This window comes from Zalophus californianus, chromosome 4 (genome assembly GCF_009762305.2).
Source record: "Zalophus californianus isolate mZalCal1 chromosome 4, mZalCal1.pri.v2, whole genome shotgun sequence".
In the NCBI taxonomy this organism is placed as follows: domain Eukaryota; kingdom Metazoa; phylum Chordata; class Mammalia; order Carnivora; family Otariidae; genus Zalophus; species Zalophus californianus.
In genome coordinates this window covers 144,449,531-144,476,637 of record NC_045598.1, presented here as the reverse complement: position 1 = coordinate 144,476,637, position 27,107 = coordinate 144,449,531, and the positions used below count along the sequence as shown (strand labels likewise).

The following is a 27,107-nucleotide window of genomic DNA, read 5'->3' as shown; positions in this document are numbered from 1 at the left end:
CTTTCTCAAAATAGAGTTCAGAGCATCACGCTGAAAGGACATGAAATTAAACAAGTAAAACAACAATAACAAAGTACTGTATAACGTTCTCCTTGAACAGGCTTGAATTATTTTACTCTGTCCATCCTTTGGCTCAGCTCAGAAAATATGGTGTCTTCCTTGGCACCTCCTTTTCTCTCACAGCCTTAGTCCAACCATCAGTACATCTTGGCAGGTGTATCCTCAAAATTTATCCAGAATTCATCTACTTCTCCATATCTCTGCTGGTAGTGCCCTGGCCCCCACCGTCATCTCTCACCTAAAGTTTTGCAAGAGTTCCCAGTGGGTCTGCCTGCTTCAACTCTTGCTTCACTTAGTCTATTTTCCACATAATGCACAGTCATTTGTTTAAAAAGTGTAAGTCCAATATCACTTAGCTCATTATGCTCCAGTTCCGCCCCTCGCACTTAGAACAAAAGCCAAACTCTTTACAGTGGCCAAAATCTTTGATTTTATGCTACCTTTCTGGCCTCATATCCAGCTGTGGCCATCTCACCATTCTTGGAGCTCACTAAGCATGTCTCCAACTTCAAGGCCTTTCACTGGTCATTTCTCCTTCCCTGGAACACTCCCTGCCCCAACTCCATTTCCACCTGGTTTGCTTCTTCATTTTCTTTATATACAATGAATGATAATTTACCATCAAATAATGTATATATGTATTAGAAAATAGTGAAAACCTTGTTTTAGATGTGTGGTCTAGCTTAGACAATGGATTCTTGAGTCAGAATGTTTAAGCTGAAAAACCAGCTCTACCACTCTAAATTTTCTCTTAAGTTTTCTACTGTAAAATGCTTGCCTGGCTCATAGTAAATGCTCAGTTAACACCATTATTATTATTTCGGTATGATACCTGCCTAATATTTGTAATTATTGAGACATAGCTACAAGTGGGCTAAAAATATAATTTGCATATTATTTTTCCACTGGAAAGTATATCTGAAATTTTTTCTATGCTGCTAAATAGCCTAAAATGGCAAAAAATAATTTTGAGTCCTATTTATATTGACATGTAATAGAGACACCATAACTTTACTACTCCATCATTTTAAATTGTTTAGCTTCCATTTCTCTTTTATTACTGCATTGCAATAAATATTCCTTCTTTTATGTATTAAGATTTTTTTAGTATAAATGTATGGATTCATGGACGTAAGATTGTTGGTCGAAGTGGCCATTTGATATTAGCCTCAAGAAAAGTAAACTAAATAAATAATGTCCAAGTCACTCTTTAATTTCATATAATTTTAAATTTTTGTTTTAATACAAAAAGCCATTCACTCACATTGCTTTTTATAACAAGAAAGAATTAAGTATATCATAAGAAACTATAATTAATTAACCTTTTCTTTAAAAAACTAAGAAATAACTTTGTGTCTGCTGAATTGGTGTTCATAGATAAAGAATAACACAACGACATTGTTTGGAAGTAACATGTGTGCACACAATGATGTGCCCCTAAAAGTAATGATAACAAGAAAGAAACTGAATTTTTCATTTCAGCTCGAGACTCTTGCACCTGTTTGATCATTTGGCAAAGCTGCCTTTCTGTTGTTCAGGAGGCAAAGTGACTGATTGATCCAGTTACCCTACTGTTAACCCATTCTGCAGAGAACTTCTGTTTATAGCCTTGCCAGATGAATACTATACTGCTGAGAATTAAATGACCCCAGTGTAATGAAACCTAGCTATAAAGATATGAGGCATTGATTAATTTCGTTCCTATTTAATATAAGGCTGTTTTTCCAGTATTTTACTCAACTGAATAGAACAAAATCTGTAAAAAGTCAATCTGTAATAAGTCAGATTGTATATTAAAAAGACATACTTATTATTCTCTTCTCTAAATTTCAGTATAAAGAACGTAACTCCTAAAGTAGGAGACCCTGAAACCCGCAAAGCTATTCGCCGTGCCTTTGATGTGTGGCAGAATGTAACTCCTCTGACATTTGAAGAAGTTCCTTACAGTGAATTGGAAAATGGCAAACGCGATGTGGATATAACCATCATTTTCGCATCTGGTTTTCATGGAGATAGTTCTCCCTTTGATGGAGAGGGAGGGTTTTTGGCACATGCCTACTTCCCTGGACCAGGAATTGGGGGAGATACTCATTTTGACTCAGATGAGCCATGGACACTAGGAAATCCTAATCATGATGGTAAGTGCATTGCATAGCTTTTTACATTGCAAATAGTTTTATTTTTATTTTTGGAATGCCCAAGTGATTTAGTAATTTAGAAACTTTTAAGGTGTTGATTCTAAATTTGTTTTTAAAATGATAAAACATGATATGAAGCTTTTTGATAACATTTTAGAACAAGAATTTCTATGGGTCAGTAGACATTACTAGTTTTTTGTGTGGTCTGTTGCCTAGAGATTAGAACTTTACACTGTGTTCTGTAAATAGAGTGAATTTTGTTTTCTATAAAATGTCACTTAAAAGACTTCATAGTATTTTAAGTCGTGGAACATGCTTAAGGAAATTCTTCTATTTTTCTACACTATATTGCAGTGTTTCCACTTAAAACTTAACCTGATTGACATTTGTAGTGTAGCTTCTGCCATCTTTCCTGTTCTTTTCTATTATCACCTTTCTAGTTTGTAAAATTTTGCTCCTTTCATCCTTATTTCCCTTTTCTTGGTCTCCCAATATGATACGACTACATAATTTATTTTTTTATATTATATCTTTAATTTTATCAAAAAACCACTTTCTGCAAATCTGTTCCAACAAATCTGTCAGATTTTTAATCTTTATTCTGATATGCAAAAATAAATTTAAAATAACTTGATAACTAAAAGAATAGTTACTTCGTATAAGAAGCATGTGTTTCTTCCTAGATTACAATCCATACTTCAATTTTATGTTTAAAAAGTGTTCACATAATTATAGGATCCTAGAGTTAGAAGATTCCTAAGCATCCACTTTTTTAAATTCTTGTAATCAAGACTTAAATATTTTTCTTCCTCACCATAGTAGAATTTTGTTGAAAATACAGCATGCATTGTTTTAGTGACAGCTAATCAGCTAATAAAACTCTTAATTCCTCCTTGATGAGTTAAACCCAGTCATCAAATTAAGCTTTGTTAGTTCATCAGAAAGTTTAGTTAGCGGGATTAGTGTAATAGCCTTGCATTTTGAGAATGCACAGGGTTCAAACATATTATGGGTAGAATGAAATAAGTTGAGTTAAATTTAAAATAACATCAATTTTCAAAGAAAGAAAATATAATAAATACCTGTTCCTGTTTTCCAAAAGAAAATAAAACATCTAGTATTCAATAAAATAGCCTTTTGCATTATTATTAATAGGCATATTGACTATGAATTTATGACTTCATTTTTAAGAACTGATTTGGAGACAAATGGAAGTATGTTGAGAGATTTCACTATATAGTAGTGTAATGAAAGCCAAAAACTTTGAAGTTGAGCAGGCTGCATTCAATTCCTGGCTAACTGATCATTAGCTCAAGAAGCCTCTACCATGCCGTATGCTTATTTTCACTCTGTATGTTGTATTGCAGGGCTGGGACATTGCAAGTAGACATGCTTTCTATTCAGGAATGTTTAACCTACTGTATGCCTGAGCATCCAATAATAAAATATCTGCAACATGATAGTAGGCCCACACTGGTTTGATACATAAGTCATTTAAAATTAAATGTGTTTATCTTATTTTAATTTTTTTTTTTTATTAAGTGGGCTCCACACCCAACATGGGGCTCAAACTCATGACCTTGAGATCAAGACCTGACCTGAGATCAAGAGTCGGATGCTCAAGCGATGAGCTACCCAGGCACCCCATCTTATTTTTATCAAAATTACACAGGCATTCTAATGAAGTAGTTCAGACATCTTCAAGTCAATTGTTAATATAAATGTTTGCATTCTAAATGATTGAGAAGAATAGCACTTATAAAGGTAGAATTTTGCTGATGGAGGCAAAACTGCATTTGTTTCTGGGAAAAGACTTCTTCTGGAATTCTAAACAGAGAAAATTATTTTTTATTCTAGTAATTATAATTCCAAAATTATATTTTATTCTAATAATAGATCTGATTGTTAAGGCTACTGTAATTCTGGATCTTTGAAGTTGTGTTAATTTGGGTGATGGTGCCTATCAAATGGCCTATATTTTCTCTTAAAATATTGAAATCCTTAAGAAAGCTGCACATGTTTTTTATCCTCTATTAACTGCATTTTTTAGGTATCAAGAAATACTTTTTGAAAATAAACAAAAAACTTTAAGAAAAAATCTATAGGGACATCTGAGTTGACAGAGGAAATGAGAATGTTTACACTGATTTAAGTATGATTGCTCTTTATGAATGCTTCTGTGTTTTGCACAACTTAAGAGGTTTTCCAAGGAATTTATATGTGAGATAGAATTGAAATAGAACATATGAGCTAAAGATATACAATCATGCCAATGGACTTTTGACTCAGGTTATGTATTAATACAATTTATACTGTAGAAGTATAATAATTTTTGTACATAGGCATACTGTTAAACAAAACAAATTATTTGATAATTAGTGTTTCATTTGGAAGAAAATATTTCTTTACTGATCAAATAAACATATTTTTTTCTTTTGAGTGAGCTTAAGGAAAATGACTACAAAATCATAGTGTTTCAGAATTGTAGGGGATTAGGGAGAAGTTACTGTCTGTTCAAGATGTAATACCATAAAGATTTACTGCTTAATTGAAATTCAGACTTTTAACTAGCAACAGCAGGACAGCTAAGGTGGTGTCATACTGAAGTATTGATCATTTATCAAAAGAACAGCCTCTAGCTTTGCTGTGTTACTGGTGCTTGTGGGGAGAATTAATGCATTTGTACATCCTACATCCTGTCTGTAAGATTACCTTTTTGTATCACATACATATAAGGAACAATTCTGACATCTTCATTGATAAACTTCTTTTTTTACTCTAGTCCTCAAATGCCCCCAAGCTTACTTAACTGAAAAATTTTCTTTCTTTCCTATTCACAGCTCTTAAGCACCTAGAAAACAGAGCAGCTTGATAATTTAGGAAAAATGCAAATGAAAAGAGCCTCTTGATAAGTACCCAGCTCATTTTCCACAGCATATTGCTCAGCTAATGAAGGCAATTTGAATTCTGTCTGCCTCAAAAGAGATAAACAGTGTCTTGGGCTGCCAGTAACCTTTAATTCATTGTTACCCACTTTCCTATCAATTTGCTTATAGTCATGATACCTTTCAAAAACTCAAAGTAAAACCCATTAAGTAAACTACACAATAATCATATTAAAATAAATAAATAAATACATCACACACACACACACACACACACACACACACACACACACACACACACACTCCCCCACCTAATAAAAATAATGCTACTTTTTTCTAAGAGTTTTTTTTTTCATGGAATGGATAAGCAAAACATATGCATAGTAATTCTAAATAGAAAATGTTACTGTGATATGTTTTTTTTGAAAAGTATACATTGCCTAAAGTGAGTTGGAAAATTTAACTCTAGCAAAATGTTAAGATTAATTTTGAGCATCATTATCATATTGTTTCCTTGGCTATGGTATAAAGTTTAAATGGCACTATCAGTGTAAACACAAACTTACCACAAAGATTCTAATTAGACAAGTGTGTACTGCAGTAATAAGATTTCAAATCGATAATCTCTAAGCAAAAAGGTTACCTATTAAAATGTTATATAAAACTACAACAGAAAAATATCTAGAAGCAAGTCTTACTATACCATAGAGTTGCAATTCTATTAACAGGAAGAATACATTGCATTGGCTCTGTTTATTATCAGAAAAATCACTGCCTGCAATAAGAAGATGATCAGGAGGTGCTCAAGGCTGTTGTGGCAGTCTGCCTAAAAACTAGGGAGGGAGAAATGATGATAAAAATTGTATTAAGATATCAAAACCCTTAAATCTATTACATCATTGTGATGGTTAGTTTTACATGTCAATTTGACTGGGCTAAAGGGTACACATATAGCAAATAAACATGATTTCTGGATGTGTCTGTGAGGTTGTTTCTGGAGGAGATTAGCATTTGATTCAGAAGACTGAGTAAAGAAGATCCTCCCTCCCCAATGTGGGCAGGCATCATCCAATCCATTGAGGGCCAAAATAGAAAAAAAAAAAAAAAAAAAGACTCTTTTCTTGAGCTGAGACACATCTTTTCCTGCCCTTGGAGACCAGAATTGGTTTTTGGGCTATCAGTCTCTGACTGAATTATACCTTTGGTTTTCCAGGTTCTCCAGCTTGCAGATGGCAGATCGTGAGACTTCTCAGCCTCCATAACCTTTTGAGCTAATTCCTATAATAAATCTCCTCCTAAATATCTGTATATATCCTATTGGTTCTGTTTTTCTGAGAATCCTGGCTAATATAACCATTAAATGTGAAGCAGCCAAATTCTACATGTAAGCCCACTCATTCTTTGAATAAACCTAGGTGAAGTTAAAAATCTTCATGATGTGATGCCCGAGTCAATGGACTTGATTTGTGTCGACTGGGGAGAGTTAACTTTCTGGAGGAGATACTTTGTCATTGGCACACTAGAGGTGCATTGGTGCCAAGAAGTAAACTTAGGCCTTAACCAGCTGTCTGCCATCTCCCAACTTTTTCTGCTCATTTTGCAACCGTAACTGCTTTATAATATTTTTCCATTGCTTACGGGATCTTGACTTTCATCTTTGAGGACAGGAGAATTTGGATGCCAAATAGGTATTTAACAAGAGGCCTGGAAGTGCTATAGTGTGTGGGAATATTGTCCAGATCAATCTTTCCTGTGCTTTTTTTTTTTTTTTTTAAGATTTTACTTATTTATTTGACAGAGAGAAAGAGCAAGAGAGGGAACACAAGCAGGGGGAATGGGAGAGGGAGAAGCAGGCTTCCCGCTGAACAGGGAACCCGATGTGGGGCTCGATCCCAGGACCCTGGGATCATGACCTGAGCCAAAGGCAGACGCTGAATGACTGAGCCACCCAGGCGCCCCTTTCCTGTGCTTTTTTAAAGATAAGGGAATCACTTGATATGACTAAGCAGTCAAGGACATTAATCTATCTTTAAAAACAGAGTACTTACTGAGATTTTAAAATCTAAAAATATTAGCTTTCTACCACACAGTTCTTACCTTACCATGTTTTACCAAAACTTGGACGCTCTCTCTCTCAAATTAACTTGGCTTTCCAAAACTATAATAGGGATATTTTTGTGTGTTTTTAAAAACATGACTTCTTTCCTGGAATAAACTTAATTTCACTGAGTTTATTTTATTTCAGTGCAGTGGTGACTCTAATGGTCTTGAGTTTTTCAAAACCTCTCAATTACATTGCTTCACACGATTACTGTGCGGTATCTACTTACTTACTAGATCCTTGTGTGCAGTTGGAGAAAAGCAGATGAATTGGTGTCATATACTCAAAACATTTCATTATATCAGTTTTAATGAAGTATGTAGATGGATCATGAACATTAAAATACATATAGTATAGAACTCTTAGTAAGTGAAACAGGTAAGACCAGAGATTTGAGTGGCTTACCACGATAGAATTTTATTTCTTGCTCATATGGTGGGGCAGAGGACTGTCCACTCACTTGATCTAAGACCCAGAAAAATCGAGCCTCAGCCATCATCAACACATGATTTCCAGAATTGCCTTGGTCATTACCATCCAGACAGTAGCTGGGAGACCTGAGATAGATTTGCTCACGGAGTGGTGTTATGTGCCAGACCTGGAAGTGGCAAGTAACATTCCTGACAAGTTCCATGAATTAGAATTCAATTCCATGGCCACACCTAATCTTGGAAAAGGCTGGAGAAAGGTGATTGGTTTGATGAGCAACTAGCCAGTGTCTGCACACCAATATGTTAGGAGGTAAAAATAATACTAGTTTGACATTAGATACACTCTGCATCTGTGAATTAGCTGCTTAATCATAATTTGCCTTATTGACCAATAAATATTGACCATTATTTAGTTTCTGTTATTCCTCTCCTTATATAGATTTGTAGAATTTGCTTTGTAATTTATCTTCATATATGTTATTTATCCTTACATTTAGGTGGTCATCAACAAGGCAAAATAGAGTAGAAATTTTGAATTTAGCCATTAGTTTACCAATATAAAAAATTAATGCCTTTAAGTTTTTGAGAAAATACAATTATTAAAATTAATAATTTTAGTGTTTTATTGTCTAAATTAAGATTTGTAGTTAACTTTTACCTTAGTTTTGCACCATTATTTTTTTGTAGAATTACAACCATACCATTACAAAACCTGGCATAGTACCACCTTAATAATTTCCTTACAGTTTAAGCACAACAAAACTATCCAGTAATTATTCCCACATTTAATTTATAACTCGCTTCTTCATTTGAAATCAAATGTTGCCACAATTCACCTCCTCCCCAGTGTATTGATTGCATATCAAGGCAGCAGCAGAAATAGCTCTTGGTGCAATCCACAGTGGAAATTGTAGTTTGTCATTGATTTAATGCATCAGAGAACAAGACCACTGTGGGCTTCAAGGAACGTTGCACGTGTCTTAGGCAAGGCTATAATAGATGCATGTGTACTGAGAAGTGGAGACTGACCTAAGATCATGTGAAATCAAGAACCTAAAAAAACAGGGAAATCAAGAAGTAGTTAAAAACCTCTCTGCTGGGGCGCCTGGGTGGCTCAGTTGGTTGAGCTTCCAATTCTTGATTTAAGCTCAGGTCATGATCTCAGGGTTGTGAGATTGAGCCCTGTGTTGGGCTCCACGATGGGCATGGAGCTTGCATGGGAGTCTCTCTCTCTCTCTCTCTCTCTCTCTCTCTCTCTCTCTTCCCCCCCCACCGCCCCGTCTGCTCCTCCCCCCTCATCCTGCACTTGTTCTCTCTCTCAAGGAAAAAAAAAAGATCCCTCTCTGCTGGTTTATCATCAATCTCATTCAAAGTTTCATAGAGCCAAATTTAATTGAGCTTTTAGTATGTCTCAGATACTGTTTTAAATTCATTGTATGTCCTTAACTCATTTACTCCTCACCACAAACTTATAAAGTAGATAGTGGAATTACTTCCATTTTGCAAGAAAATTGAGGCACAGAAAAGTTTGGTAACTAGCCAAAGGTTATCTAGTTGGTAACAACAAAATGAGAGCCTTAAAATGATACTAAAGAACCAGGGAAAGGGAGAATCTACTTGAAGACTCAGGAGAAAAGCCTATCACTGAAAATATTTTATCAAGTGAATCAAAACAACAATATTGAAAACAACTCTGAATACCCATAAAGGCTCTCTATGGAACAGCAAAAGAAACCTATTATTACTGTAAAAACTGAGTCTGTCATATGGAAGGAAAATCTTGGTAAGCATTTTCAGAAAAGCATGATAAGATAAAATGTTGTGAAATTCAAGGATAGATAAAGAAGACCTGGTAGATAGCTCCCGCTTAAGACTTATAGATTCTCCCAAAGGAGGGAAGAGTGGGAAATTTAAGCAAAAGAAATATACAAACACATAATAGCAAAAACATCGTATTCTAAAATAAGAGAGTACTATGCAATTCAAAGTCATTGCATTCATTGCAAAATTTACAAAATCAGATCCATAAATAAATCCATCCTACAAGTAAATATAAATATTCCATTAACCATGACACTGTTTATCTCTTTCAAAGTAGACAGATTTCAAAAATTGTGGGGAGGAGTTCCGTATACATTAATGGCATCATCTCTGGCCACTGCTCATAAATGCCAGTAGGAACCCAAATATTTCTTCCAATCAAAAATGTCTCTTTTTTGTCAACTGTCCACTTGGGGCAAAATCATCCTCACATGAGAAACACAGGTCTAGATGACAGGATAATTAAAAGTGAATAGCAGTAATAGCTAAAACTAGGAAGTTTGGTTTTATCTAATTTGTTGAAATTATTTAGTGACATGTTAATGAGATCGATTTCTCTTATGGCCCATTAGAATCCACTAAACTCTTTTGAGCAAGGGAATAAAATGAACATACCGATGATTTAGGAAATTTTACGCAGGTTGCAGAATATAAACTACCTCAGAAGGAGGAAAATAGGAGGAGTTGAGGGTGCATCTGTTCAGGGTTAGTTTCTCTATTGAAATTGTGCAGCCTCTTTTCAATACTATCTCCTATACCATCATTTAATTCAAAACATGTACTAGAGAATTACAGAATATTAAAAATGGGATAATAAAAAAAATTAAAATAAAAATGGGATACTGTTTGAAAACACATCACAGCAATAGTAGATTTTGTTAAAATAAGAACATATAATTATATATCAGGAACAATTTAATTTTTAACTGTAAAGTTTGACTTTTACAAATGTAAAAATTCTGATGACTCTACCCTACCCAAAAGCAAGAGTCTTTGATTACTTCTCTGTGGCAATTCTAGTTCAATGACTTTATTAAAGTCATTATTTACAGTTTTTTAAAAAAATATTCTGATCAGAATCTCAAATTATGTTTTGACTACATTTAATTTTAAATTTGCTCCTGCATAAAAGTAAATATTTGTTTCTGGTTAAACACTGAGGTATTCAATTTCAGAATTAGAAAAGTCATCTTAAGTAGCATATTATTATATAAGAATTTTCAGAATAATAACTTATTTCCTATTTACTGCAGCTTATTTTTACACATAGGAAATGGGACTTCACTCTAAGATTATTCCTGATTATATTAATCTAGAATATATACAAAATAGCCAGTCTAAATTCCCTTTCTCTGATTTTATCTTAACTTACTAGACCAAACTTTATCATTTTTTCTTCTATTTTATAGCAGAAGTCTCCAAAGTGTGTGTATGTGTATGTGTGTATGGTACATTCAGACTATTTTCTTAGAGCAAAATTGGTGCTTTTTTAGAACTTTCCTCCACTTGCCAATATTTACTTTTTTAGAACCACCTGATCCTTTTAATTTTATTATTAAAGGATGCATATTGGGTAGAATATGAGAGCAAGAAAACTGATACTCATTTAGTTCTAGTAGATTTACTCATCCAGGACAGTGCTGAAGTAGGAAATACTAACAAGAAAATACATTTTTATGCTATATTAAACACATTTTTACAATTACATATTAAACAAGTGGCAAGTAACCCCAGTTTAAAAGTTTTTTACCTAATGAAACTTTTCATTAGAGTCCTTTTTGAGAGTGATTTTATCAACAAAAATTTTAGCTAGATGAGTGGTATTAATGTTTTTCTACCTAGTAGAAACATGCAGAGGAAATGTTCACTTCTCTTTTGCAGCTTATTTCTTTGCAAGGTGATGCAGAAAAATTAAATTAGCTGTAACGTTTAAACCTTTAAACTTCCAACCTAATTCCCTTGACTTAACAGATAACCATGCATCTCATATTGAAATCAGTTTATATAATTATATTCACACTTTTCCTTTCTACCTCTTCTTTGACATTTATTCATTGTTTCTTACTGAATTTCTGCCTCTGGGGAAAAATGGATACATTTTATGTTCACCACTCCCTCCAACATAAAGTCCTACTCAGTCCTCAAGACCCCTGCCCTTGGGGTGCCTGGGTGGCTCAGTAGGTTAAGCACAGGACTCAATTTCCACTCAGGTCATGATCTCAAGGTGGTGATACCCATCCCCCTGTCGGGTCAGGCTTTGCGCTGGATGTGGAGCCTACTGAAGATTCTCTTTCCTTCTCCCTCCATCCCTCCGTCCCCATCTCTCTTAAAAAAAAAAAAAAATTGAGAAAAAGAAAAAGACCCTGCCTTTATCTAATCAGCCTGCCACACCTTGGCCTAATCAGTAGCTCCTTTAGATGTAACTTTTTGGTCCACAAAATATATAGCACATTTTTTAAAATTTAAATTCAGTTAATTAACATATAGTATATTATTGGTTTCAGAGGTAGAGGTCAGTGATTCATTAGTCTTATATAACACCCACTGCTTATTACATCGTGTGCCATCCTTAATGTCTATCACCCAGTTACCCCATCGCCCCCTCTCCTCCCCTCTAGCAACCTTCAGTTTGTTTCCTATGATTAAGAGTCTCTTATGGTTTGTCTCCCTGATTTCATCTTGTTTGATTTTTTTCCTCTCTTCCCCTATGATCCTCTGTTCTGTTTCTTAAATTCCACATGAGTGAGATCATATGATAATTGTCTTTCTCTGATTGACTTATTTCGCTTAGCTTAAGCGAAATAGTCTAGTTCCGTCCACGTCATTGCAAGTGGCAAGATTTCATTTTTTGATGGCTGAGTAGTATGCCACTGTATATATATATACCACATCTCCTTTATCCATTCATCGGTCGATGGACATCTGAGCTCTTTCCACAGTTTGGCTATTGTGGACACTACTGCTGTAAACATTGGGGTGCAGATGCCCCTTTGGATCACTACATTTTTATCTTTGGGGTAAATACCCAGTTGTGCAACTTCTGGTTATCAGAGTAGCTCTATTTTCAACTTTTTGAGGAACCTCCATACTGTTTTCCAGAGTGGCTGCACCAGTTTGCATTCCGACCAACAGTGTAGGAGGCTTCCCCTTTCTCCGCATCCCTGGCAACATCTGTCTTTTCCTGACTTGTTAATTTTAGCCATTCTGACTGGTGTGAGGTGGTATCTCATTGTGGTTTTGATTTGTATTTCCCTGATACCGAGTGATGTGGAACATTTTTTCATGTGTCTGTTGGCTATTTGTATGTCTTCTTTGCAGAAATATCTGTTCATGTCTTCTATTTCTTGATTGGATTATTTATTCTTTGGGTGTTGAGTTTGATAAGTTCTTTATAGATTTTGGATGCTAGCCCTTTATCTGATATGTCATTTGCAAATATCTTCTCTCATTCTTTCAGTTGTGTTTTGGTTTTATCGACTGTGTCCTTTGCTGTGCAAAAGCTGTTTATCTTGATGAAGTCCCCATAGTTCATTTTTGCCTTTGTTTCCCTTGCCTTTGGAGATGTGTCTAGCAAGAAGTTGCTGTGGCCAAGGTCAGAGAGGTTGCTGCCTGTATTCTCCTCTAGGATTTTGATGGATTCTTGTCTCACATTTAGGTCTTAGATCCATTTTGAGTTTATCTTTGTGTATGGTGTAAGGAAGTGGTCCAGTTTCATTCTTCTGTCTGTGACTATCCAATTTTCCCAACACCATTTGTTGAAGAGACTTTTTTCCATTGGATACTCTTTCCTGCCTTGTCAAAGATTAGTTGATCATAGAGTTGAGGGTCCATTTCTGGGTTCTCTATTCTGTTCCATTGATCTAAGTATAGCACATTTTCTTTACTATTTAAAAAAAACCGTGAATTCTTATGGAATAAATGAAATCAAAACTAGAGATAGGGTATCTTACAAAATAAATTTCCAGACAAAATAGATCATAAATTTTCATTTGCTTAATATATTTAAAATAATCATTTTAGTCAAGTAATAGAAGGACTTCAAGTAGAACTCTTTGCATTTCAGCCTGCAGTCAGTTGGCCCAAGTCACCAGAAGGAAATTAGAGAATCTATCAAGAAGCTTTGGGAAATAGTTCCCTTTACCTCTGTTTATTATCAACTCATATGAGTTAAGTCAAACTAACCTAACTCACCCTGATTTATGTTCAGCCCTGAGAATATTCATTCCTAAATATTATCCCTTTGATACCGGAGACTGGGGGAGTTTTGGGGCCCTGAGACCTCAACCAGCACACCAGCTGGTGCCAGGTTCTTGACTTCACTGGGAGAAAGAATTCAAGTACAAGTCAGAGTAAAGTATAGCAGCAGAACCTTTATTGCAAAGCAAAAGTACACATTCCAGAGGGGGAGTGCAGGCACACTCAGAGGATCTGAGTTAGGAAGAGTAGATGGGGGGGGGGGCTTTCATCTTTATGAGCAGTTATAATCAAGGGGTGGAATATACATGTAATATCATTCTACAAATAGGCAGAGATTTCTAGGAACTCAAATATCATTGCACATGCTCTATGCAAGTTACTATGCACAGGCACGATCTAATTTTTTTGGCATATACTCTAAATATACTCTGAATGTGCAATTGGTCCTCTAGCACCTCTGGTGGAGGGGTCATTCTCCATCATTTGTAAGCTAACAGGGTATTTGTGCACACGCCTGCCTGTTGACTGGAACAGCAACAGGATGCCTATGGCTCTGAGAAAACAGGGCTATCACAGCGTTTACTCAGTTGTCAAACATTCTGTCAGTAGTCAGACTCAGTTCCCCATCTTTTGTTCTCCTGCAATTACCCAGCCTTTTCCTATTCTACCTGTCTCATCGTCAAGACAGAAGGGTTGGGGCAATTATAGGAGGAAGGATATCAGTATCATCACACCTTCCCTCAAGCTGAATGTTCTCTTCATCTCTGTTCAGGACCCCATGAGTTTATACTCAGAAAATATGCATGCACTTTGGTGTAAGTAGATATCAAATGATAAGGTTCAAAAATAAAGTGAAATTTTCTTCATTTTTTTTTTTTTTGAAGCAGCTTCAACCTTTTCTTTATTTTTCATGGCACTGATCTAGGAGTAACCACACTTTCTACTCAAAATGACCTTGTGACATTGACTTACTTAGTTTTCATTTAAGATGATGCAGTCAGCTTCCTGCTTTGCTCTTCGTAGATTTGACCTAATGGGTTCCATCAAATCCTTTTTTCTTCAAAGTACCAATATAGGCATATACCTACTCTGAAATAGCTATATATCTCCATATCTTACAAATAAAGAGCAAAATGATTATTAACCTTCAGATAAAGATAAACTGTATTTCTCAGTGCCTATATCATGGCTATTAACAATAGACCAATTGAGATATCAATTCTACCATATTTAGGCATCTCTTAAACTAACCAAGCTCTTGTTTCCCTATTTGTAATACAGGCAGAGGATGGTGGTTATCAAGGTTATAACCACCATTTGAACACATTAAACCTGTCAAAACACCTACTGCAATGCCTGGAACATAATAAATACCAAAATAAATGCTAAAACAATAGTTTTCTTCCTGATAGCTGTAGTGGTGACTGCATATTTGATTTAATATTGAACCCATAATTTCTAATAACTCGTTAACTGTGATATAGTTTATAATATGATTAATCATATGTATGAATTCCTGGAGTGAAATTTAATAAAATGCAGAAGTTAGAAAGAAAATCATTAAAATCATCTTCAACACTTTCACTCAAAGACAACCATTGCAAAGTCTGAGAGATTTAATATCCTAATATATTGATTGCTAGATAAAATAGAGATATAAGTCTGGACAGTTGTACATATAATTATTATATTGTATATGATTTAAAAATATTTATATTTTTCACTGCACATTATTTGCCCATAGTTTTCCTAAACTCACTAAAACATCTTCAGTATAGCCCAATATTCTGCCACGTAAGTGAATATAATTTATGGCAGTTATACCAATGGACAAAAATTTAGGTTATTTCCAATTTTACCTGTTAGTTATAATGAACATATTTTTGCATAAATTTTTGTTGACACACTAGCTATTTATTTATTTTTCCTAGTTATTTCTCAGGAATAGAGTCACATATGGCCAAGAAACATAAACTTTTTAAAAGAACTTGATATGTTATTAGGTTATTTTTTAAAATGCAGAACCAATTTACACTTCCACCAGCAGTGGATAAGCATGTCCTGTTGAACATGAGTATAGTGGTAAAACAATAACCATGGTATAGTGGTAAAAATAATAATAAAAAACAATGATACTAGTATGGTCTAGCTGTTAAGCACTGTTAGGTACCATAGATCAATTTTCATTTAGTCCTCACTGAAACTCTATTATGTAGATTCTGCTCTTCTCCCAAGATTACAGATGGGGAAAGTGAAATACAAAGGGTTAAGTAGTGCGTCCAACGTAATAGTTTATAGGTGGGAATCCAGGTCATTTGTCCATATAGGATAACTCTACCGCATGCAAATTCAAGCACCTAAAGCCACCCACCTGAATGTAACTCTAATAATACCTAATTTTTTCACTTTGACCAATTTGAATAGAGAAAAGTTTAATTTCACCCATTTACACACTTTGTTAGTTGATTGGCACATATTTGTTAAATGATTGGCATATACATTTGTATGTGTTATTCAGTTTTATGTGTTTTGTGAATGTTCACTAGCTATTTCTCACCTTTATTCCTATTGGACTATTCTGCTAAATTATTTTCATTAATTTGTTAGAGGTCTTTAAATAGAAAGGATATTGATTGTTTATCTCATGTTCTCCCACTTGCTCATTTTCAGGAAGTAGGAGAGAGCTAAACTGCCTTCTTTCATGAGGAAGAATAAGGAGGCTACTATCTCTATTTGGCTTGCTGATGGGGAACAACCTTCCTTTATTTGTGTACCAGGTTGACAGTCATAGGTTATTTCCCTCTTGTTGTATTACATTTTTTTTCTGTTTCATCACAGATATTTTATTGATAACTTGGATGAGGCCAGTGTCAATATTTGATCTCACTGATATTTTAACTTTGATGATTTTTCAGATGGTACATCCTTTTGTCTTTTTGGAGTTTAAAAACTCCTGCTATTGTAATAGCAGAGTATATATTTCTTCATTTCTTCAAGCATAGAATGTGGTTTAGCAGACAGTACTTTATCCATTTTCTTTTTTTAAATTTTTGATGTGAAATAATTGCTTTTCTGAGTTCTTGTAGGTAGCAGTGCTTTCTAATCAAAATGTTATGAAATGCACTCAGTAAGGTTATTAAGACTTTTGCAAAATATATAAAAACACTATAAAGAATTTTGTTATATATTTGGAATCTTACAAAAAACTAATTCAGTAGAATTACGTTCATGTCAACAGGGGAAACCAGATTAATTATATCTTTCCAGTTTCCATAATTGGATAAATTATAGTTTGAGTTTAAGGCACATGTAGCTGTTGTGATGCTTTTAAAGTATGTCCACAAACTCTTTGACACTTGTTCCTTTGAAACATGGAGCTTAATTCTTCTCTCAATGAACATGGGCCATTTAGGGAATCACTTCTAATGAATAGAATGTGGTGGAAGTGATACTATGTAACTTCTAAGTCTAGGTCATAAAAAAGATACAACTTCTGCTTGGAGCTTGTAAGACCCCTCCCTCCCTTCTTCTCTTTCCCCTTATTCTTTCTCAAGACTTTTGCCTGTAGAGCCCAATCACCATGTTTCATAGAAACCCAGGTCATATGGAGAGACCCAGGTGGAGATGGACCTCCACCACCAATTTGCGAGGTCTGTGAGTGAGCCACGTCAGAAGTGGATCCTCCTGTGTCAGCCAGCTTTTCAGGAGGCTACAGATCCAGCATACATGTAATTGCAACCTCATTAGAGACACCAGGGCACAATTCCCCAGCCAAGCTTCTTACAAATTTCTGGCCCACAAAATCCATGAGAGACAATGAATGATTATTGTTGTTTAAATGCACTCCATTTTGTGGAGATCAGTGATACAGCACAAAATAAATAACACAACTTTATACCAAGGCAAAGAAGGACATTTATGAAATTACCCAGAAAATTCAAAACAAAATCACAGCAATATTTTGTAGATAATAAATACAGGAAAAGTAGGGAAAATTAATACAAATTACTAATTGAAATATGGCCAGTTTTTCCAATGGTCTTTACCTCTGTTCATTAATGAACATGTAAAACAACATAGTGTTAATAACTTTGATTCTTCTGCTTACATCAGAAAATAAAGAACAGGGTAGAGAACTGGCCATATTTCCTGCTTTTCCCATATTTTTTGGAAGGAAAGTTAATAATTATGTGGACAAAGAATGGAAAATATGCCCAAATATACAAAGATGAACCTTTTTTTCGCAAAGAAGGATTTTACTAGAGTCTTAGACGAAAGTTTATGTAATACACATGTGTGAAATACTGTGAGTTTAAATAGAATAACCTATAGGGAAGATGTAGAATATGTAGAAATAGCTACACATTTGACAAGAGAATGCTTAATAATGGGGTACTGAGAATAAGTTCTATAACCCATGATTTCACAAATTACTTAAAGATGAGAATGCATTGAGAAGCATTTGACTTTTTAAGAACCCTAAACACAATCAAGAAAAATGCTGAGGTAATCTGAAAAGCTAAAAGGGAACTCACAGAAATATGATTGGGCGTAAAATTGGAAGATGTGCTTATTATGAGAATGTGTAGGAATTTATCTGTAGAAAAATAATTCAAATGAGATGTACAAAATGTCAGAATGTGAACAATCAGCTATAAGTGAAGAACTTAGTATTTGGTGCCGAAATAGCTTAGAGATAATTTAGGGGGAAAATTTTTTTTATGTCCAAAAAAGTATGCTTAGAATTTAAATTATCAGAAGCATTTGAAAATGTCTTTATTGCTCACTGGCGAAGTCAAAAGAGTAGTTGAGTGTACCTTAAAAACATATACAGCAGAGCCAATGGCAGAGCTTATGGCAGAAGGAGGTTCCCATTGAGATTTAAAAAAAAAAAAAGATAAAATCACATGTGTGTGTTTAAAGATATCAAAGAGCCATCAGGAAATCCAGGACTTGAGATGTGAAGATCCTGATGGGGGTTTAAAAAAGAGCCAAAGAAAGAAAGGTGAACCCATATACTAGGTAATTTTGAGGCTTTTTGCAGATTCTGGTTGGGGCTTCAGGTAGAGATGCTATTATGATGCAGAGAATCCAGAAGAACTTTTAAGAATCTCATAAAGATGGAAAGACAAAATAATAATAATAATAATAATAATTAGAGTTTGAGGCCATGAAGGCAGCCAGGATTGAGGGACCAAGATTCCTAAAAGTAGGGAAACACTGAGAGGTAAGCCTCAATACTTGGTTGTACCCTTCAGGCTTTTGCCAAATTTGTAAACTGCACAGGATGAAAGACTCAGAGACAAGCAAACCACTAAAGCACCAAGCAGAGCTTTTAGTTGATTCATGGTGGTGAGGATACAAAAATTAGAGGGTAAGACCTGTTGAGGATGAGAGACTCTGGTAAACATCACACCTTCCAGCTGGGACATGTAGAGAGATACACATCAGGAGCAGGATCTTAAAGGGAATATAAATCAGACTTCACTCAGTGTCTGAAAGATTTCAAGAGATAGGCCCTCATTTTTAGGTACCTACCAGAGGATATGGTGACTAGTCTGTGGATGAAAATATCATCATCTAGAATCTTCTGATTTTTTATACACAATCCTTGGCACTCATAATATTACTAGGCAACCCAAAGAACTGGACCCAGAGATAAACATGTGTGCGTGCACGTGTGCATACATGATCCAAATATTGGAATTATCATTCTTAGACTTTAAAATAACAGGGATGAATATATCTAAGAAATAGATTAGAAGATGGGGAAGGATTTCAGCAGTTAAATGGAATCATTATGAAGGGTCAAAAAGAAACACTTGAACTAAATAACTGAAATTAAGAACTTAATAAATGTATTTAATGGAAGAGTGGGCATAGTAGAAGAGATGATGTATAATAGATCAATATCCAGCTGAAACATAGAGAAATCAAGACTAATTTAATAGAGAACAAATCAGAGATATACAAATATGTCACACTGAAAAAGATTTAACATGTGGAAATTCAGATCCTGAAAAGGGAGAAAATAGAAAAAGGCAATATTTAAAGAGAAAATGGCAGGAAAGATTCCAAAACAAATAAAAAATATCCCACCACAGATTGAAGAATTGTTGGAATCCCAGTAAGATTAAGCACAAAGAAAATTACTCAAAGACACATCATGATAAAACTACTAAAATCACAGGAGAAAATTTTAAAAGCAGTTAGAGGGTCAAAAAGGGGAGGAAGGCAAATTTCCTTAGGAGAAAAACAATAGCACTGACTTCTGACTTCTCAGCATTAACATGAAAGTCAAAAGATAAAAGAATGACATCTTCTATAACATGTTTAAAGAAGATAACAGCTAACCTAAAACTCTGTTTCTGCAAAAATATCTTTCAAAAATGAACACAAAGTAAGTTTCCACTCAAAGAAAATCCAGATTAACTTGTTGGTAACAGATCCACAGTAGAATAAATCCTAAAGGATTTCAGGCAGATGGTAGTGCAAAGGTCCAAGAATAGCCCTCAAGTAGGAAAATTCCCAACAGAGGATTTCTACCACCAGGGATCAAGACTGTTAGTAAAGCTACCATAATAACCAGAGTGTTGTAATGGCGTAAGGATAGATAAGGGGACTTTATTACTGGAACAATATAGAGTCCAGGAATATATCCTCACATGTATAATCCATTGTTTAATGACTGTCATTATATAGCAGTATAATAAAGAAAAGACAGCCTTTTTGACAAATATTTCTAATTTGACTCGATATCTATATGGACGCAAAAAGTTGAACACTGACAGCTAACTTCACACCATATATTTTAATGTGAAAGGTAGAACTATTAAGTTTATAAGTCTATCATAGGAATATATCTTCAGAAGTATGTATAGGTATCTATAGAAGTAAGTATATATAGAAGTATGTATAGGAATTTTTTTAAACAAAACATTTAAAAAGCCATAAATTGACTTCATTGTAATTACGACCATTTTTTCATTAAAAAAAATCATTAAGAGTATGAAAAGACAAGTTATTTGGAGGAGATATTTCTAATACCTATATGTAAAGGAACAATATGGAGAATATATTGTTGGAATAGAATCTTTATAGATTCTTGAATTTCTTGCAAGTACTAACTACTCATTTTTTCCTGGGGTATCTTTTTACAGTGTCTATAACAGCAGACAGCCTGGAAAGATGCCGACAATGTACTCCTCTGGAGCAAAGAGCTGTCATACTTAAGGTTCAGTGTAATAAGTATAACACCTTCCTCTAGAACAAAGAGTAGGCATATTTAGTGCCCATTATTTTTAAAAAAATTGGCTCCCTAATCTCAGAGTTTCTCTTCTTTAATACATCACATTGAATATGCAGAAATACATCCAGACCTATCCATGTGACTCTTAGAGGACTTGGGGTAAAGGGAAACTAATGAAAATACACTGATGCTCATGATGCATGATTAGCTGTAAGTAGTACTGTCCTCTTTCTTGGACCCGGGGGTCTCATGTCTTCTTCCAGCCTGAAATCATGGCAGGCTAACTTCTTACCTTCCAAATAGTGCAAAATCTCACCCTTCACAGCCCTTGATATGTATAAAGAATACCACCACATCAAAAATAAGTAGGCAACCCAATAATAAAATGGGCAGAAGGCTTGAAGAAGTATTTTGCAATAAGGAATATGTGACTAACTGTATGAAAATTGCTCAACATCATTAGTCTTCTGGGAAATATAAATTAAAACCACAATGAGATACCAGTCATCCTGCAGAGCGGCTAATAGAAAAGATTGACTATAGCAATTGTTCCTGGGAACATGAAACAATTGTAGCTTCATAAGGTGCCCCCGGAGGAGGTGAAAATTGATACAGACATTTTAGAAGACTATTTGTCACTTTTTCAGCTGAGTATATGCAGACCCAATGAATAGGCATTTTTATTGTGTGGGTGTGTACACACACACACAAAAAAGAGAATATTAAATCTGCAGCAGGTCTGGGGGACATGATAAGGTAACTTCTGAATATACTTATATGAGATTGCTATGATGCAGTGAAATTTGGGTTAGGAACTCAGAAGAAAAAGTGGCTTAGTATTATGCTCTTACAAGTCTTTATTGTATAAGTAGTTTAAGCATGGTAGTGACTAAGGAGCCATAGAAAGGGTACAGAAAGAAAACAAACTAAAATAAAATAAAATCCGTGTTTAATATTTAGAGGGTGGAAGAGAAAAAATCATGAAGAGTACCTTGGAGTAGTTGAAACAGTAGAACATAAAGTAGCCTCGTGGGAAGTTGAAAAGAGCTGAGTTTTAAGAAAGCAGATGTTAAATAAAAGTAGATGTCCAGAAAGAAATGATCTGGATTTCCTGAGAGATGGAAGGTGGATTTAAGTTGAAAGATAAGGGGGAAGTGAAGTAGTAGAGATATAAAGCATTCTTGGAACTTGGGCGTAAAGTGGAGAGCACTGTCATAGTTTGTGGGTTCCCATGTCTCCCTCAGTTTGGTAACATTAATTTTTTTTAGTAAACTTTTTTATTGTAAAATATACATATTATAAAATTTCACAGATCCTAAACGTACAGCAAAATTCATCTTCACAAATTAAAGAAAACATGTAATCAATCCCCAGATCAAGAAATAGAATATTGCTATAATCCATCTCTTGTGACAACTTCCTGGTCACTAAATCCCCAATGTCACTGTTGTCAGATTCCTATCACCAAAGATTAATTTGCATGTTTCTGAACTCTACGTTAAGGAAATCAAACTGTATATTGTATTCTGTGGATCACTTTTTAAACAGATTAATCCATGGTTTTGTATATTATTCATTCTCATTACTGTGTAGTATGCTACTGAATAAATAATACCGTAGATTAATTATCATGTTGTTGATATGCGGTGGGGTCATTCGAGTTTGGGGCTACTAAAAATAGTGCTGTTTCTGAACATGCTACTATTACATGTCTCTTCGTACACACTAGTCTATGCAGACTTTTAGCACTTGTAACACTTGTAAGACTTTCTTTACTTGTTAACGTATCTAACAATTTTGGACTGAGACTGGGACTTTATCTTATTGGTCACTGATACCACTATGCTAGCAAGACTTTAGATGCTAAGCATATGGTTTTTGAATGAATTGATATCTCTGTGATTTTAGCTGTTAGTATTTTTCTGTTTATTTATAAGTCTCCCTATCAGACTAAGCTAATTGAGAGTCAGTTCTGTGTGCTTAATCCAATACTTGGTAAGTGTTTGCTTAATGAATAAATGCATGTAGTGGAATTAGGTTTGGCTGAAATAAACTTTGATTAGGGACTTGTAAGAGACAGATCAATAACTAAGTCTTCAAATAGTTTAAAGGAAGAGAATGCATAAAGAATCAGTGGAATGATTTTGAGATAGTGGATTCATTAAGGAAATAGGAAAGAGTTATTGTTATCTCTTTTTTTTATGGAAAAGCTTATTGGTGAAAGTCCTATTCATATAATTTTTCCAGAAATGAACAGACTGGAGAATAACAAATCAAATAGCTGTCACTCTTAAGATATTTTAGGACAAGTCATCACAATAAGCCTACATATGTCAGTGGCAATAGATTCTCATGTAAAGGGTGGGACAGAAGAATAGATTAGCAGGTCACATATATAGCCAGGCAATTTGGAAGGAAAGAATAAAGGTGAAAATAATAAAGGGCAGATACAAAGAACATTTGTATTAAATCAGCTGCTAGAAGAAAAGCAGTATTATCTCTAGAAAGGTATGACCTATTAATTAATTGGGATGTGTTGAGAAGATACATAAGAAAGTAGAAGAGATATGTGGATTAAAATTATTTAGAGTTTCAGAAATCTTTGACAGTGCTTAATCCTAAGGACCATAAAACAGGTGATTGCTATCAAATTATGGTGTAGGTGGACCCACTTTATCAAGAAAAGAAAATTGGCTTAGAAACGGAAATGAAATCTGTGGAAAACACAAGCACTTCACTGCATGAAAATAGTGTTTCTTAGGAATATCTTTTCTACATATATAATTTAGAGAAATTTGAGTATCTTTAAGATGATTTAAACTCTCCTAGATATTGAATATTCAAATATAAAGGAATAAAACCCAAATCTCTTTATTTGTGTGAATGTGAAAACACAAAGTGCTTTTGGTAATCTAGGAGCTATGTGTCTTTAATAGCTTATTAGCCCAAAGGAAACTCTGGAGTTTTTAAAGTGATTGCATGTGGTTAGTATTTTTGTTAGAATTGGTAACATACTGTTGGAATTTTCTAATTAGCTGAGTGAGAAGTATATGTTATAAAATAATTTTAAGTTATATACTTACATGTCCATTTTTCCACAGGTGTTTTACATTTTTATTCATGAGGGTCTTGATTTTTAAGCATTTGTTCCTCAAAAAAGGCTCTGACTTTTCTTTGTTTTTGTATTCCATTTTCTATATAACAGACAGCTATGCTTAATGATCTGCATGCTGGTGACGAATTACAATCCACTTTCTTTCCTTTTTTTTTTTCACACAATTGACTTGAAGATGATTATCACAAGATGAAGGTCAGCAGGATACAAAATAACAAAAGTGAACATAATTAACATGTTAGTTGAAGATTTGATAGTTGTAATAGGAACTATGATAATTAGAGAAAAATGTAGTGAGATTTTCATATTAACTTTTTTAATAATATTTGTCACATTGTTAATTCAGGTTCCAAGTGTTACATTTAATTCTGCATCGTTATCTCTAGCTCTACTTTTGTTTGTCCAAAAAGTTGGCTACTGAACCTTAAGAGTCATGAATCTGAAAATGTATCTGCATAATCTCTTTGCCAAAGATTTAGAGGAAGGACTCTAGATTGCTCGTTATTATAACATGTGGAGACTGTGACTACTGTGGCACAACCAAATGGAAAGTATATTCTTCGTAAATCAACAAATATCATTACTCATCCAGTAAAGTTCAGTTTAACTACTACTAGTTCCTTTATATCTTTTACTTCCTGATTCTCCAGACTGTTTAGAAGAAAATTGACTGAGGAGGGCTCTTGTAAATTCTTAGTGTGCAGGTAAAGATGAAGAAGCCCCTGTATTTCTGCATGCTTCTTGGGAGAACAGTTCTGAACATAAATATTTAATTTTGGAATTTGGCAGGTTGGATCCGCTCTATATCTATTTAAGAATTATATTGAAAAGTAGCAGATTTTGAAGGTTGTAATTTTCCCCTAGAGCCAATTTATTAAAGTTAACAGCAGGATAATTTGATAGGATTCTTATTTCCTCTACGCTTAAGCAACATGAATTCCCCAAACAGTGTGTGAAATAAAATTCATCATAAATAATTTAGATCATTTATCATTGTTATTGGAGAAAATAAAGAAGGCACAGTGTTAAAGGGGAGAGAAATTGCTGACTTTGAAGACAAACAGACCTGAAATTTGAATTCTGGTTCTGCCAGTTACCAGTAATATTCCTTATTATTTATTTAACAATCCTAGCTATCCAATTTCCTCGTATGGAAAATGCAGTTGGAAAAACCTCCCTTCCTTACTGTAATGAGTGCAGACACCTAGCACAATATCTGAAAATGGTAGCAAAATGGTAGCATCCACTGTTATTATTGATGTTGAAGTAGCCAGCCTCCAAGATGGCTGCCAGCGATCTACTTTTTGGCAATTAAACACTTGCGTAATCCCCTACCCCTGTCCAGCTATGAGAGCTGGATGTGATTCACACCTAATGAATAGAATATGGAGGAAGTGATCGTAAATCACTTCCAAGATTAGATTATAAATGACTGCAGCTTCTGTCTTAAGATATTCCTTCTGTCTCTCTCATCAGTCACAATAGAGGAATCCAGAGAGCATGTGATGGGGACACTTAGGCAACATATGAAAAGACAATGTGATGAGAATCATGTCTTTGTCCAATAGCTAGCAGGAGCCGTGGCATGCCCACAATTACTTGACTCAGCTTTGAAGCAGAGTTGTACCAGTCAAGATTTGACAGCCCAGCCAACAGCTTTCCTACAGCCTCATGAAAAATCTTGAGCAGTTAAACCACTCTGCAATTCCTGACTCACAGGAATTTTGAGATAATTAATGACTTGTTTTAAACTGCTCATTTGTTGTGTACAAATGAATAAAACCATGATATCATTATTGAAGTTATTTACAAAGAATAACTGAAAAATCATATTTTAAGGATTTTTCCAAGGCTTTTCAATTATTAAAACTTACTTCTATATATATATATATATGTATATATATATATATATACACACACACACACACACACACACACACAAAATACTTAATTTCCACTTTTTTACAGAAGATATATTAATAATTTTAGTGGAATATACAAAATTTCTGTGTCTCCAGAGCTAAAAAATAGCTTTTGGTAAATATCACTTTGTTGTTAGGATAACTAAGGAAACAGAGCAGAACAAGGCCAGAGGGGGTAATGAAAATAGGCATGGTAGTTTCAAAGGGAAATTCTATTTCTGAAGAAGACATAACCCTTGCAGCAATAAGCGACGTGATGGAATAAATGGAATCATTCATATGTAGTTCAATTTTCATTTCTTAGGATTGACTGTCCAAGGTTGTTTGATCACAGTAAAGCAGATACTAAAATTTTAAACAATAAGAGAAAAGTAGTTAATGCTTTTTACTATTTATATATGGGGGAAGCATGAAAAAAAGTGCGAGAGGTGAAAATTAATAGAGTAAGGGGGAGTGTTAAGAATTAAACTGTGTATTGACAAACAGTGGCAGATGGGTTGCATAGGAAAGGCCGGACCAGATTATGGAGGGTAGTGTTTAATGGCTTAATTGCACTGTAATAGCAAGAAACAATTTTAATATTTCGAGCAATGGAGTAATATGATGATAGGGATATTTTATTAACACCTCTTCATGTGGCATAGCATGGTAGGTGTTCTCTAGAAGAGTATAATTAAGTTCCTCAGAGACTTCTGTATCTCTTGTGAATGACATCTATCACTGGTTGGGCATGCAGTGGACAATAAATTCTTACTTTATGTTATTAAAATTCAGGAAACAGTTCATGAGCAGACATTAAAGGGAATGATATTCTTTTTGGTGTCAGCATTGTTTCTCTTTTTCATTTGTGTCATAAGGTTACCTTAATTTCTTCTGTGTTGGTTTCAGTGATGAAGTTTATTTAAGACAAGTTTGTGTGTGTGGTGGGATTGGGGGTGATAAATTAACTGAGAATCCTATTCAGCACAGGGAAAAGGTTCTAGGTTCAAACAGACATGGGTACAAACTTGCCTGGGCCGCTCACCGGCTTTTAAGCTATTTACTGCAAACCTTTGTTTCTTCTGCTATTATTTGGGGGTTATTGTACCTACCAAAAGAGGTATTGTGAGGATTAACTTTCTGGACCCTAGTGACTATTCCATGGATGTTAATTTTCATTCCCTGTTAGTAAATGAGGAAACTACTTCC

The 27,107-nt window shown here is 34.5% G+C and overlaps 1 protein-coding gene across 2 annotated transcripts in view; it reads left to right on the top strand.

The window, feature by feature from the left end:
- MMP16 (matrix metallopeptidase 16) overlaps positions 1-27,107 on the top strand; it is a 279,717-nt gene that overhangs the window by 157,831 nt on the left and 94,779 nt on the right. For both annotated transcript variants that reach the window (XM_027577350.2, XM_027577340.2), the window contains exon 4: positions 1,894-2,198. In XM_027577350.2, coding sequence (XP_027433151.1) covers positions 1,894-2,198 — 305 coding nt within the window. The remainder of the gene's footprint in view (positions 1-1,893; positions 2,199-27,107) is intronic.